Below are 14522 nucleotides of genomic sequence, written 5' to 3'. Positions count from 1 at the left end.
ATATATTTATAGAATGAATAAAATGCACATGCTTCAAGTTAATTATTTTGTCCAAATGCATGCTTAACAAGACTTATTCTAGGCTGGGTGTGGTGGGTCATACCTGTAATTCCAACACTTTGGGGGGCTGAGCTCTGACGATCACTTGAGGCCAAAAATCAAGACCAGCCTAGGCAACACAGCAAAAGCCCTCCTCTACAAAAAATAATTTTTTAAAAATTAGGCAGGCATGGTGACATACACTTGTGGTCCCAGCTACTCGGGAGGCTGAGGCAGGAGAATTGCTTGAGCCCACGAGTTTGAGGCTACAGTGAGCTAAGATCATGCCACTGTACTCTAGCCTGGGCAACAAAGTCAGACTCTGTCTCAACCCCCACCACCTAAAAAACAGATGAACAAAAAAAACCAAGACTTATTTGATTTATACAACAACAAATATATGTATGTTGAGACAGGGTCTCACTGTGTTGCCCAGGCTGAAGTGCAGGGGTATGATTTGGCTCACTGCAGCGTCTGCCTCCTAGGCTCAAGAGATCCTTCCACCTCACCCTCCCCAGTAGCTGGGACCACAGGCACATGCCACTACGCCCGGTTAAGTTTTGTATTTTTTGTAGAGATGAGGTTTCGCCATGTTGCCTAGGCTGGTCTCAAACTCTGCACTCAAGCGATCCACCTGCCTCGGCCTCACAAAGTGCTGGGATTACAGGTGTGAGCCACCATGCTCAGGTAACAACATATATTTTTTAAATGATTCTAAATGGCACTCTAAAATTGGGGGGAAAAATTGATACTTTTTTCTTTCCCTTTACCAATCAACTTTAATTGCCCTGGTTAATAAATCATGAAGAAAATTCAGAATAAATTATAAAAAGACAAAAACATTTCAAAATAAATCACCTGTACTTCTGATAGTGACAAACTCAGGACTTGATTCTGGAAGGATTCTGTATTTTTCACAAGCTGTTCTCACAACCTGGAATGCTTTTTCTGCTCATGTTCCTTCTCCCAAGATCCAGCTTCAATCTTTAACTCCTGTTGATGCTTCTTTCCCAATTTACTCCAATTTGGCGATCTTTCCTTTCCTATATTGCTATTTCCTAACACTTAGCAGTTGGATATATATCACATTTCATCAATTCTAAGATATATCCTTTTTTTCACATTTTAATATCACTGACATTAGGACGCATCACAATCAACATATTGTTATTGCTCCCTGCACATGCACATCAGAAGCACCAGTACCAAAACTGGCAGAAAGGGTGGTCAGTAATGTGGAGGAAAATTCCAGATATCAGAACAGCTCTACACAAGTGCAAAGGTGTCTTAAGAATCCAGCAACTAAGATTTTTGGTTCTTTTATATATTAAGAAATGCTGCATCATCAAAGTTCTTAATGGCAAAATGAATGACACTGAATAGAAAAGCATCATTATCAGTGGCTGAATCAAGAAATTATTAGAAAGAGTTGGATTGTGAACGTGAAGTATTAGGAAAATCTTAACCAATTTATTTTACTACATTTTTTATGTATGAAGATGAAATATGACAAAAAAAAATTATGTCCAATTAGGAGAGTTGTTTCAATATGTATAAAATTCAAATTCTAAGGGAAAAGCACTGTGTCAAAGTTTTTTCTTAGTAATACATAAAATAATGGTATATTTCACAATCAAAGGCATTTCCAATTCATTGAAACAGAATACTTTTTTTTCTAGTCATTCCTGAGAATAAATAAGTCTCATTAGTTCCACAAGACTGTACACTGTTTACTGTTATCCTTCTCTTTTACCCCCAACATCACTAAGATCAGTGCTGGGCACAGAATATTTGTTCACTATCTGTTGACTGGCTGAGACCTGGCAGGTAGAGACAAAGGCTTAATGTCATGGAAAGAACAAAGGGCTAGAAACCAGGAGGCACAGATTCTAATGCCAACTCGGGCATTAACTTACTTTAGCTACAACCCTTCTGGGTCTTAGTTACCTCGTCTATAAAATAAGAAGGGGCCAGCCTAGTTTGTAGGCTAGACTGCTGAATCCATGTTTAAGGAGTTGATAGTCTTGTGGAACTAATGAGACTTATTTTCAGAAATCATTTTAAACACTAACATTCCACTTTTTAAAAATGACTTGTGCAGTTCTATCTCTAAGACAGGATAAAGCTCTAGTTCTGAGTCCTTATATGTTAAGGACTATAATATAAATTCTGGCTCATCTTGGAAGATACGAATAGGAACATTTTGTGGGTATTTTAATTAAACACAATTAAACATAATAAACCACTTTACAGTTATAGGTATAACAAATTTAAATGAGAGGCACTGGGGGTTACAGGAACAAGGACAACAAGATTTGGGCACAAGTTGGTGGTGTAAAATTACTACAGTTGCTTCAAAAATCTATTTACATAGAATTAACCCATATAATCAATTCTCAATTATGTAGGTGAGGTTATTCAAGTCCTTCATTTCTGTTTTTCTCTTCCACTTAACTGCTTGTTAACTCACTTTCTATTGAAGAAAATCAATTTAAAATTGTATGATTTACTATAAACCCTAACAAATTTAAAAATGCCCTAACCATACTCCACATGCCATATCTCATGGAATTCACTGAAACAAGCACTGTCAAGGACACAGCAAGGTATACTAGGAATCTCTGAATCTTCAGACAAGAATCCTTAAATAAAAGTTTCCTTGTACTGACAATATAGGCCAAGAACTGTTCACCTTTCTCCAGTTTTGAAAGAGGATCAGAAATTAAAATGCTGCTGGCTTCTATGCTGATTCTGAGGAAAAAATGTTATGCAACAAATGTAACAGAGCTCAGAAGGGGATTTTTAATTTTAGGAGTCACCTAGTTACAAAAACAAAACAAACTATGAGCGATGGAATCTACTTAATGTTCCCTCTTTCTGTTTGGACCAGAGATCTAGTCATCATTCACTAATGGATTGAACAATAAAAACAGAGTACATAATTCACTCAGATTCTTCACTGGATGTCCCAACTGACTGCATTAGAATATACAGCATCTGGAAAGTGAGTCTATAAATCCCCACTTAGGCAGTCAATAACATGTCAATTCAGACATTTTTATAAAAATATGAATTATAAATCTGTTAAAATGAGCTGCAACTATTAAAAGACACTGTGAAAAAAATTAGAACTAGACAGGTGAGGGGGTACATGGGAACTCTGTACTCTGTTCAATTTTTTGAATAAATCTAAAACTACTCGAAAATAAAGTCTATACATTTTTAAAAAATAGAATAGAAAACAGAAATTAGAAACATAGAACAGCATAGTAAAAGTGGGAACTATAATCTCTAGTTTAATTCTATAGCCTCACCAACATGAAACTGCATCAACCAGTCCAGCACTGGGGGATCTAATCTCCTTTTGTTCCTTTTCCCCCCATCCTATCCCTCTAATCTCCTTTTGAAGTTATATTCTGTGTCACTTATCAGGCAATGAAATACAGTTTTAGTATCTCTGTTATAAGGTTGTTTTATATTAATTACCCTGCAGATTGCTGTGTAACTAATCACATAGTTAGTTACACATTGTCTCTCCAAATAAAACATGAACAACTTCAGAGCAAAAGACGGCATGCAGCACAGTGCCTTTAACATAGCAGTGATAACAACATATCTCTAGCTATTTGGGATTTATAGTTTATCAAACTCTAAGTGTTCAATATTTGCTATTAAACTGAAAGGTGATAGGCTAGCAAGTATTTATGAGGCATTGAGGGGTTGTGATATGAAGGGCTTTCCTCTCTTTGTATGGTTATATAATTTGCTTTTAGTGACTGGATTATAAGTTCTTCCTTTCAGTTTTGGGTTTTGCACATAACATGGACACCATTTTTGCAAAATACTATAGGGAGACAGAGAGAGTATAACAATGTAAGTTAGCACACACAGAGAAGTAAGACGAGTGGGATAGGATGGTATTCCTTTTACTCTTCTCTTTCCCATTATGGTCTACATACTATTATAGAATATGGTTGTATAATATTAGTGGCTTTCTGTAACTAAAAGAAGGCCTCAAATTCTTACAAAATTTAGGAGATACCTACTTAAATATTTACCCCTAAAAATTCAAATCAGTGCCACAAATGACAATGACGGTGACAGATGCTGGTATCTATCAACATCAATGTTACCTTCTTGGTAACCCATTAATCCTCCTACCAATAGATTTGCTGATCAGTACAGACGGCAGTAGGGGCTATGAAAGTTTTTTCTAGTGAACAATAACTCCTGTGTTCTTCTACCAAGAATTCAGAAGGCTAAAAAAAAGTCATGCCAATATCGTGTCCTTCATCAATTACCACCTTAAGTTTCTGGGCATTCCATACCGTGGCTTTAGAAGACTAATTGTGATTTTTGGAGACTCATCAAGAGTTGCAGTTCTGGGAGCTCAATAATGACCTACTTATACTCTAACCCCCTGAGGCAGTTCTGGAGGTTCAAATGTCACAGGAAATTGCTTCACAAGCCAATGGCTGTCACACCTTGCTCTACAGCATACCTGACCATTAGAAGTATCAGACATACCTCCATATGTCTAGCTGTTATCTTATCAAGAAACAGGCCAGCTGGGATGATAGCCAAAAACCTTTGGTTGGAAAAGTTTCAAGGTAGGCAGGCACTCACTCTGGTTTAGCACTTAATAAAGTATGTTTGGAGCAATAAAAATAATAAACCAGAAGTCATCATAGGGTTATTAATGTTGCTGGATTTATGACATCTTTTAATAACATTATCACTATTACATTTTCTAAAACTCAAAGCAGAGGAGCCCATAGTTTTGCAGTTGGATCTGCTACTTGTATCCTCAATTTCCTTCCTTCCTGCTCTTATTTATGCTCATTCCTCAACACAGACCCTACTCTCTTCCAAGTACCTCCAAACATAAGCCAAACACAACAACCAGACACTGTCCAACTTCAGCTTAAAATACTGTATTATCTGTTTTCCTCCCAATCCCAGCTTTAGGTCATCCCAATGTCCTTTTTAACCATATTACTATGCTCCTCAAAATACTGAGTTGTTGCTTAAATTATTTTACACCTACTCTAAACACTGCAAAGACCTGAAAAACTGAATTGTACACCTGAACTCCCCCTCTTCCAATACACAAGCCATATCCATAAGCTACCCCACCAAATCCAAGTTCCAGCCCCTGATGTTTTAAAAGCCCCTGGAGGCAACCCTAAAAAGACAAGAGTCCCCAACTCTGCCCTATCAACTCTATCCATTGGATAAATATTTACTGAGTACTACACCATGTGTAAAAGGCCATGAGAGCCATGCTCTTCTTTTGGAAGAAGCTGTTCATCTCTCCTCCATGTTCCTGTGCTCTCTATTCCTCAAGCAGTCCTTTCACCAACTCTTGCAAATACTGTTTCTTTTCTCAGTCTAAAGCCTTCTCTCAATGCTTTAATTCTTAATAACATCTCTATATTCACCTAGCTTCCCACCATATTATTGTTTCTTAACCTGATTTGGATCTCAAACCTCTACTGAACAGTATGTTTCTAATTATGGGCTGACAGTCATTTGTAGTTCCCCACTCACATTCTCATATAGATTTAAGTGTATTACCTTTGAGCAGTGGTTCTCAAGCTTTATGTGCATCAGAATCACCTGAAAAAGTTGTAAATAGTTTGCTGGGCTAAATAAATTGCATTTCTGACAAGTTCCCAGATGACACTCATGCTGCTGATCTAGGGACCATACTTTGGAAATCACTGCCTTTGAGAATCTGATGAAAGCTATGAAAAAACGCACATACATACATATAATTTTGCATGTAATTTCAAGGGGCTCATGGATGCTCACTCATAGATATTCTCTGCTCTATATTTTGTTCTGAGGAATGTTTAAGATACAGTATTTCCTGACCTGACTGTAGGATGTGCTCGTTTGTGGTACAGGGAAATTCTTTCTGTGCAAACACCTCCCATGTACGAGGTGGGATTGCTTGGTATTGGAAAGTCAGTTCTGTCCAATGGGCTGCGCTCTTCAGTATTATGTGGCTGGTTTACAGGCATGTGATAATTTTTCTATACTTCTAGCTTAATTCTCAGAAACAAAAGACTCATCACTTAGTATTTAAAAGGGTCTTTGGAATGCCTCAAAAGAAACCCTTTAGGTGAGGAAATGCCAGTGATTCCTATTTATGGTAAGGAATTTAAATGTTGGATACAGAGTAAACATTTAAATTAAGAAAACAAAAAGACTGAACTGAGTAATTTCTAAGATGCCTCAAATCTAACATTTATTTATGAATTCTAATTGGCCAGCATATCATTATTCACTTACATTTTCTATTTATGCTAAATAGGTAATTCATTCTTCAATTTAACCCAGTATAAACTCCTTAAAAAACAATGATACTTTCTTGTATTTTACCTTTCCTTTCTCTACTTCCTTCCCTCTACAGTGTCTAACACTCCAACATCCACAAGAAAATAAAATACAAATAACAATAGTAATAAATTATTCTCCTTCCCTTAAATAGGCCCATGTAAAAGATACCTTGTTAACACAGAAAAACCTTTTTGAAGAAGTTTTCCTTTGTATTTCCTCAACAGAGAGCCAAAATCCATTAAATTCATCTTTATTCAATAAGATCTCTCAGGGCTTGGCTATTATAGATATAGCTCAATGCTGTATATTTTATTTTTTAAAGATCCATCAGATATTCTCTTCTCAATCTACAAGTCTATTAGTTTATTGCAGGAACTCTCAAACATCAGTGAATGTGCATCAATGTCTATCAATATTACCACTGAAATCCTAATTTATAAACTGTCTAAGCATCAAGCAATTTCAATTAAACATACCTCTTGTAGAAGACGTGGATCCAGGCAGTCACCATCATCGTTAAACATAGATTCCCAGCTCTCCTCAGTGGCAGTAATTCCCTCTGTGTGAGAAGTTTCATTTGCTTCTGGTTCAATGGATGTTTCCACAGATAATGATTCCCTATCAGGAAAAGATACACCAAATTCTACATTCTCTGAGTCATCTTGCTCTTTTGTTTTGAACTCTTCGGCAGTTCTTAGTTCGTGCGATGCTTCCGTTGTATCAGCAGTACTACCCAGATCAATGCCCACAGCACTGTCTGAAAGTACTTTTGTCCCATTTAACATACTGAGTTCAGAGTCCAAAAAAGTGTTATAATTACTACCAGAAATCTTTTTTATAGGTAAGGAGGAAGCACAATCTGACAAGCTCTCTATCAACTTTCCTGTTGACTCTGTAAAACAAGATGAAATACTCTCAGCATAAATACCTGAGCAAGCAGTCAGGTTGCTGAAATTTTCAGTGTCATTCCCACTTCCAGCTACATGAAGAGGGATTGCATCTGCATTCATTCCCATAAACTCTGAGAAACTTTGTGTATTATTAGACATCTCATCAGCTATTCTAACTGCAACTACGTAAGAGCTATCAACAGCTACATGATCACTACAGGACGTAACTGTGGTGTCCATCATACATGCTTTATTGGTAATGTCACCTACATTCTTAAATCCATTATCTCTATGTGTTTCATGAGCAAGGGCAGCTGTATCAGGAGGTTCGTGTTTTACATGTAACTCATCAGCAGTAATGTCATTCTTCTCACATTCTCTAATCATCACTGGACTAACAGTGTCATTTGTGCTCTCTGACAGAGAGATGTGACCCATAGTTTCAGGAATGGAATCTGTATCTTTTTGATCTAAGATGAAACCTGTACTATTGGCTATACCACCTACATTCTCAGCTTCAAAATCTACGCAAGTTTGATCAAAGACACCATCTGGACTTCCAGGAACAGAAGTAGTGGTGATGCCTCCGCTGCTGGGCTTCAATATTCCATCTGATGTTTGCATGCTTTGTTGCACAATTTCAGAATCAGAGCTTAGTTTTATTGGTACAATCATATTCTCAGGTTTCATGACAGAACTAAAAACTCTAGGAAACTCATATAGTATCTCCAAAACCTTGGTATCAGTTTCAATTCTGCCTTCCAAATCTTTGTGTTCAAATGTTTCTCCATCAGGTTCATGCCTACTGAAGTCACAGACTTCCACATTTTGGAATGGTTTGCTTGGAACCTGAGCCTCACTGATTTCTGAACAGGCCTGTGATAGAAGTATCCTCTCATGTCCTGTCACATTTGTAGTTTCAACTTCCAAACACTCCACCTTCTTTGGTTTAAAATGTCTCTGTAAAGGTGCATTAGCTATAACCCCAGCATTTGGGGCTCCCTGCTGATGTCCTTGGGATAATACCTCTTTAGATTCAGTGGTTCCTCTCTTAGAACAAACTCTATTTGTTTTTTGAAGGCATGTGTCCTTTCTTAACTTTGTTGAAGATTTTTTTCCTTCTCTACAATTATGCTCCTTTCTATCAGGATTGATACCTAGTCTTCGAGCCTCTGGTTTGTCTCTAAAGACTTCTTTTTGGGAGAGAGAGCTTTCTTTTTGCTTTTCTTTCACCACAGAGTTAGGTGAACCACAGCTTTCTTCTTCATCACCTGTCTTAAGGAGTACTGCACCCCTTCGAGCTTTAGGTACATAAAGTGCCATGTCAGGCCTTCTGGCTCGAACTCTGCATCTCTCTGCTTCTTGCTGCATGGCACCAACACAATCTGCAAGAGAAGAATGATTTAATTATCAGACACTAATTACAATGTATTGAACCAGAGATTTTCTTTTTTCTTTTTGAGACAGAGTCTCACTCTGTCACCCAGGCTAGAGTGCAATGAAGAGATCTCAGCTCACTATAACCTCTGCCCTCCCAGGCTCAAGTGATCCTTCTACCTCTGCCTCCCGAGTAGCTGGGACCACAGACACATGCCACCGTGCCTGGCTTTGTGGTTCTGTTTGTCTGTTTTTGTATTTCTGGTAGAGATGGGGTTTCGCCATGTTGCCTAAGCTGGTCTTAAGCCCAGGCTGAGCTCAAGGCAATCCACCTCAGTCTCCCAAAGTGCTGGGAGTACAGGCATGAACCACTGTGCCCAGTCTTTTTTTTTTTCCTTTAATTTTTTGTTTTTGTTCAACATAAATATATATGCACATAAAGTGATTTTTGAGAGTAACTTGACTGTTGGCTAGAAAATGAAATGACTTATCAGAGAATGCTTTCTAGAAGATGTTGCTTTTAATATTTTTTAGAAAAGAGAAAGTAGTGAAAAAGAGAAAAGTATTATTCTATTAATACCATTTAGTCAAGTGACTTGCTATGAATTTCCCTTGCTTCCAGCAGTAATAAAACAGATCTGGCTAGGATGAAGGAGGGTAGAAGATGGAGGAAACTGTGATGAGACAATTCACTCTAGTAACTTCCTGACAACCTCCACCATGGTAGCTCAATGGAATTTAACAAGAAGAAATATAACAAAAGTTAAACCGTTATCTACTATCTACTACATATAAGAAAATGTGCTAGGGAATTTCATATTGAATTATTCTTTTAATTTTCAAAATAATGCTATGAAGTAGGGGTAAGTTTGTCCAGGACAGAGTAAGGAGGTGCAATACACAACAGAGAAACACTCACATACATGCAGATGCACCCACTGTTAACATTTCACAACATACATTTCAAAAGGAGATAATACGAAGGCAGAGAGGAAAAAAGGCTAACACATCCTGTCCACTCTATTCCAGATCCCTAAAATTTCACCTGGTCCAGAATACTTCCTTGGTGAAAAAGCTCTATTCTCATGGCGCAGCTTATTTTCCTTTCAGCCCAAGTAATACCGTGGCCCTGATCATTAAGTATCTCCAGTGATATCTTGTTCTTTTTCTCTTTTGATATCTTAGTTAATATCTAGCCCAACATTCTTCATGTACATTATATCTTCCATTTGAGGAAGAATATGACCTTAACATTTAGCCATGCCAGGATTTTTCAAAAAATGCCTAATTTTCAAAGACAGGAGTACTGAAGTGTGTTTCATAGGAAGGGATACCAGAGACATAGCACGCCTGGATTACAGTAAATAAAACTGACAAAATATGTCATAATGAACTTCTGGATATAAAATGATGAAATGGGGATTACTTAGCAAAACTGATAAGTGGACTCACAAAAGATTAAACAACAAAAAATAATGGGTAGAAATGAATTTAGAGATTAAAGGAGGATTATATAGCCCTTTGAAATTCAACATTTTATACAATAATTTAGATGTAAACAATAAACACGGAGTGCTTATCAAATCTGCAACTGACATAAAATGACAGAATACCAAAATTAAAAAATTAAAATTCAGTATCTTTTCTATAATCTGAAACGTTGTGCTGAAAGCAATACGAAGGTATAAAACAGTAAACACAAGGATCTCTTTCAGAGCGTTTTTTTTTTTTAAAGAATCAAACAGAAGACAGAAGACGTGACTTCCGTACAATTTGCATAAAGAAAGATCTAAAGGCTTTTATTTTGTTCACAAGGTCAATAAAAGCCCCAAAGTAGTGATGTGATGTTCTAAAAAGGCAACACACTCTTAGATTACAGAGTTTAGAAAATACGTCACACAGTGTAGAGCTAAAAGAACTAAAGGTATAACTCTTGCCCAAAGAGCCCAAAAAACCACAGCTAACTTTACACCTGAAAGATTGGCTGCTCTATAAAAGACACAAAATTTCTTGTTTATGTTTCTATGTTTCTCCAGAAGTCAGTACCAGAACCAAATGTTAGAAATAAAAGGAAAACAAAATTTAGTTCAATATAGGAAAGAATTCTACTTCTAGATTTCTCCAATGTTATTACTAGAAAATGAGCTCTATCTCTAGCAGAATTTAGATAAAGGCTGGATGACTGACATATACTAGAGAAACTCTAAATTCTATGATTCTATTTCTAATCTGCAATAGACCTATCGAAGGCCTCAAATTATCTACTTTAAAATTATCATGTGCCACAGTTAATGACTTTACAAACTCAACCTTTTTTTCTTAAATAATGCTCACATACAGTCATAATACTATTTCCTGTAGCTGAAAATCAGTATAATAAATTTGTATTACTATATATTTCCTACAAAAGCAATGATTTCGACTGTGCCATGACTAGCAGTGTGTTGGCAAATATTCAGCAATCAGCTTTCCAAGTATCCTTCATAGTATTACTTGATGTTTTTCTTTATGTCATTGATGTCAATGATGTGAGTGACTTCTTAGCTGAAGTAATTATTTTTTAATAATGGAAGAATATATACTTTTTTTTAGTTACAATATAATAGCTAAAGGCATGATACATTTTTATTAGCAGCATTCTCTCTATCACTTTAAGTCTAGACAATCAAGAAATAATAAATCAAGTCCTATTTATGGCATTTGACAATCTCTGCAGTGTAGAGATTCTTGCCATAGCTAATTTCTAGTTATCACTATGACATTACCAAACACAGAGTTGGGGGAAAAAAATGTACAAAAGCACACCATTATAGTATTTCAACCAGAGATAGGATATACTTAAATAAATAACTTCAAAAGCATAGATCATAATAAAGTGTAGTAAAATAATTAGGAAGTCAGGAGTTTAGAGTATTTATTAGCTTTTAAAAATGTAATTTTAATAGTAAGCCTATGTTCTTTAGTTTTTAATAACAGCTGTGTTTAACAATCAGTTTGAAGAATTCCTAAAATTTTAACCATCAGTTCTCAGGCCAGTAGGAGACACTCCAATCCACCACTATGCCCATTCTTTCATAACTCACAGACAGAAAAAAGGAGAAGCATCCCCATTCTTGTGGACTGTCAAGATACAGTAGTCCCCACTCTTACCTGCAGGAGATATGTACCAAGATCCCCAATGGATGCCTGGACCATGGATAGTACCCAAACCCCATATATATTGTCTTTTACTATACACATACATACCTATGATAAATTTTAATTTATAAATTAGGCACAGGAAAAGATTAACAATAACTAATAATAAAACAGAACAAGTATAATACGTAATATTGTTACATATAATATATAAAAGTTACATGAATGTGGTCTCTCAAAGTATATTATAGTATGCAATATTTTTATACCATGGATGACTACAGGAACTGAAACCATGGAAAGCAAAACCATGGAAAAGAGGAGAACACTATACTGCCAATTTAATTTAAAGTCTTGTTGCATTTTTATGAATTTCTTTTGCAACTATAGGCATGAAAGGCTTTTCACATTGGGAGTGGGGCTGTCTGCCATACAATTTTTAAAAATGTACCTTGGATTAAACTTTTCCCACCCTGCTACCTGCTATTAGCACTTGATATTCTCGCTTTCTCTCTTTTTTTGAGACGGAGTTTCGCTCTTGTTGCCCAGGCTGGACTGCAATGGCGCGATCTTGGCTCACCACAACCTCTGCCTCTTGGGTTCAAGCTGTTCTCCTGCCTCAAGCCTCCCAAGTAGCTGGGGTTACAGGTGCCCACCACCATGCCCGGCTAATTTTGTGTTTTTAGTAGAGATGGGGTTTCTCTATGTTGGTCAGGCTGGTCTCAAACTCCTGACCTCAGGTGATCCGACTGCCTCGCCCTCCCAAAGTGCTGGAATTGCAGGTGTAAGCCACCGTACCGGGCCGATATTTTCTCTCTTTTAACACAGTTTTAACTTTTTTACAATGTTCTAAGTGCTTTTTATCCATCTAATTTGCTTCTTAACTAGACAGAATCCATTATTTGGGGTGCATTTTGCAGCTAATTTATTCTTGAAGGACCATCAGCATGCACTCTGTTCAAAAAAATCACACTTTCTAAAGGGGATAAAAATTCAGATTCCTTCATAATGGAGGTCAGTCAATTGCTAACACATGCCTTTAAAATATTTTAGGCCGGCCGGGCGCGGTGGCTCACGCCTGTAATCCCAGCACTTTGGGAGGCCGAGACGGGCGGATCACAAGGTCAGGAGATCGAGACCATGGTGAAACCCCGTCTCTACTAAAAATACAAAAAATTAGCCGGGCGCGGTGGCGGGCGCCTGTAGTCCCAGCTACTCAGGAGGCTGAGGCAGGAGAATGGCGTGAACCCGAGAGGCGGAGCTTGCAGTGAGCCGAGATCGCGCCACTGCACTCCAGCCTGGGCGACAGAGCGAGACTCTGTCTCAAAAAGAAAAAAAAAAGAATCTGCTCTGCTTTGAGTAGTTTGTGGTCTTTTTGGAGAGTTGCTTAGTGTACGTATTAAGGAGATAGAAAAAAGTGCTATTCAGATTGGGGTTTAGAGAAATTAGGAGGCTGGAGACCTTGTGGAGGGGGCTAGCTGCAACTATCTCTTAGAAGGATTGGGACCTGGGCTTTGGAGGAGTCTAGGGAGACTCCAGGAATCCTGGGCGGGAGGAAGAGCTGTGAGTTCTGCTGGCGGGNACCCCTCTCAAAAAAAAAAAAAAAAAAAAAAAAAAATATTTTAGGCCAAATCATTTTTTTATATTATACTGTTGAACACTGGGATCATACCTGAGCACCTGTCCAATTGCTTCTACAGTTTCCAAGGCTCCCTGAGAGAAAATATTGGTAACTTCCTATAAGTACCTCTCTGATCCATCTTCATGAGAAATTGAACAAGCACAAAATAAATTGGGCTTTCACATTTTCACAACAGAACGTCAACGGTGTTTGTCCCATATTTGGTGTCTAAAACATATGGATCCCTCTTCAATCAACAACTGAGTATTGGCACTTAAGGCACTCACTAGGTAATTCAACCATGAATTGATTTAATCCAGTATTCACCAAAGACTCACATGAGACATCTGATATTTGAGAGAAACTGCCTAATGGGCATACTAACTATTCATTCTTCTAGAACAAATTTGGTATTTGTTAGTTCATCAGAATGCACCATAGCTAAACTATATATATTGTCTTAACATTTTATTTGGGAATAATTTCATACCTATAGATGTTACAAAAGTAAAAATAATACAAATAGTACCCTTACACTGTTTACCCATATTCACCAATGGTTAATATTTCACCTCATTTATCATTTGCAATCGTGCATATTCCTCCTCCTCTTCCTCTCTTTACATACACACACACACACACACACACACACACACACACACACACATGCACGCAGTTTTTTTCCCGAATATTTTTGAGGGCAAATTACAGACATCATGGCCCTTTGCCCTAAATACTTCAAAGTATAATACATTTCCTATAAATAGGGATATTCTCTTACACAGCCACAACACAGTTATCAATGTCAGCATATTTAACACTAATAAAATACTTTCATTTAACGTAAGTATTCCAATTCTGTCAAGTAATCTTATAATGTCCTTTATAGAATATTTCCCTTTCCATACAGGATCCAGTTAGGGTCAAGTAGTCCCTTTAAGTGCCAGGTGTCTTAAGTTTCCAACCTTCTAGAACACCTCCACAGTGAAAGCTGTCATTTATGATGTTGACATGTTGGGAGAACAGCTCCCCTCCCACTCTTTTTTTTTTTTTTTTTTCTGTGACAGAGTCTCACTCTGTCACCCAGGCTGGAGTGCAGTGGTGCAATCTCG

General features: G+C 37.3%; 1 protein-coding gene across 4 annotated transcripts in view; it reads right to left on the bottom strand.

The window, feature by feature from the left end:
* The window catches only part of R3HCC1L (R3H domain and coiled-coil containing 1 like), a 110455-nt gene that overhangs the window by 22262 nt on the left and 73671 nt on the right, over positions 1-14522 (bottom strand). For 3 of the 4 annotated variants that reach the window (XM_017880390.1, XM_017880400.1, XM_017880395.1), the window contains one exon: positions 6861-8659. In XM_017880390.1, the coding sequence (XP_017735879.1) occupies positions 6861-8659 (1799 nt within the window). Of the gene's footprint in view, positions 1-6860; positions 8660-14522 lie in introns of those variants that run through there. The other variant, XM_017880405.1, reaches the window with a different exon arrangement.

The sequence above is a fragment of the Rhinopithecus bieti genome, unplaced genomic scaffold, assembly GCF_001698545.2.
Source record: "Rhinopithecus bieti isolate Rb0 unplaced genomic scaffold, ASM169854v2 scaffold_425, whole genome shotgun sequence".
NCBI classification, from domain to species: domain Eukaryota; kingdom Metazoa; phylum Chordata; class Mammalia; order Primates; family Cercopithecidae; genus Rhinopithecus; species Rhinopithecus bieti.
This window is presented reverse-complemented; position numbering and strand designations above follow the sequence as displayed.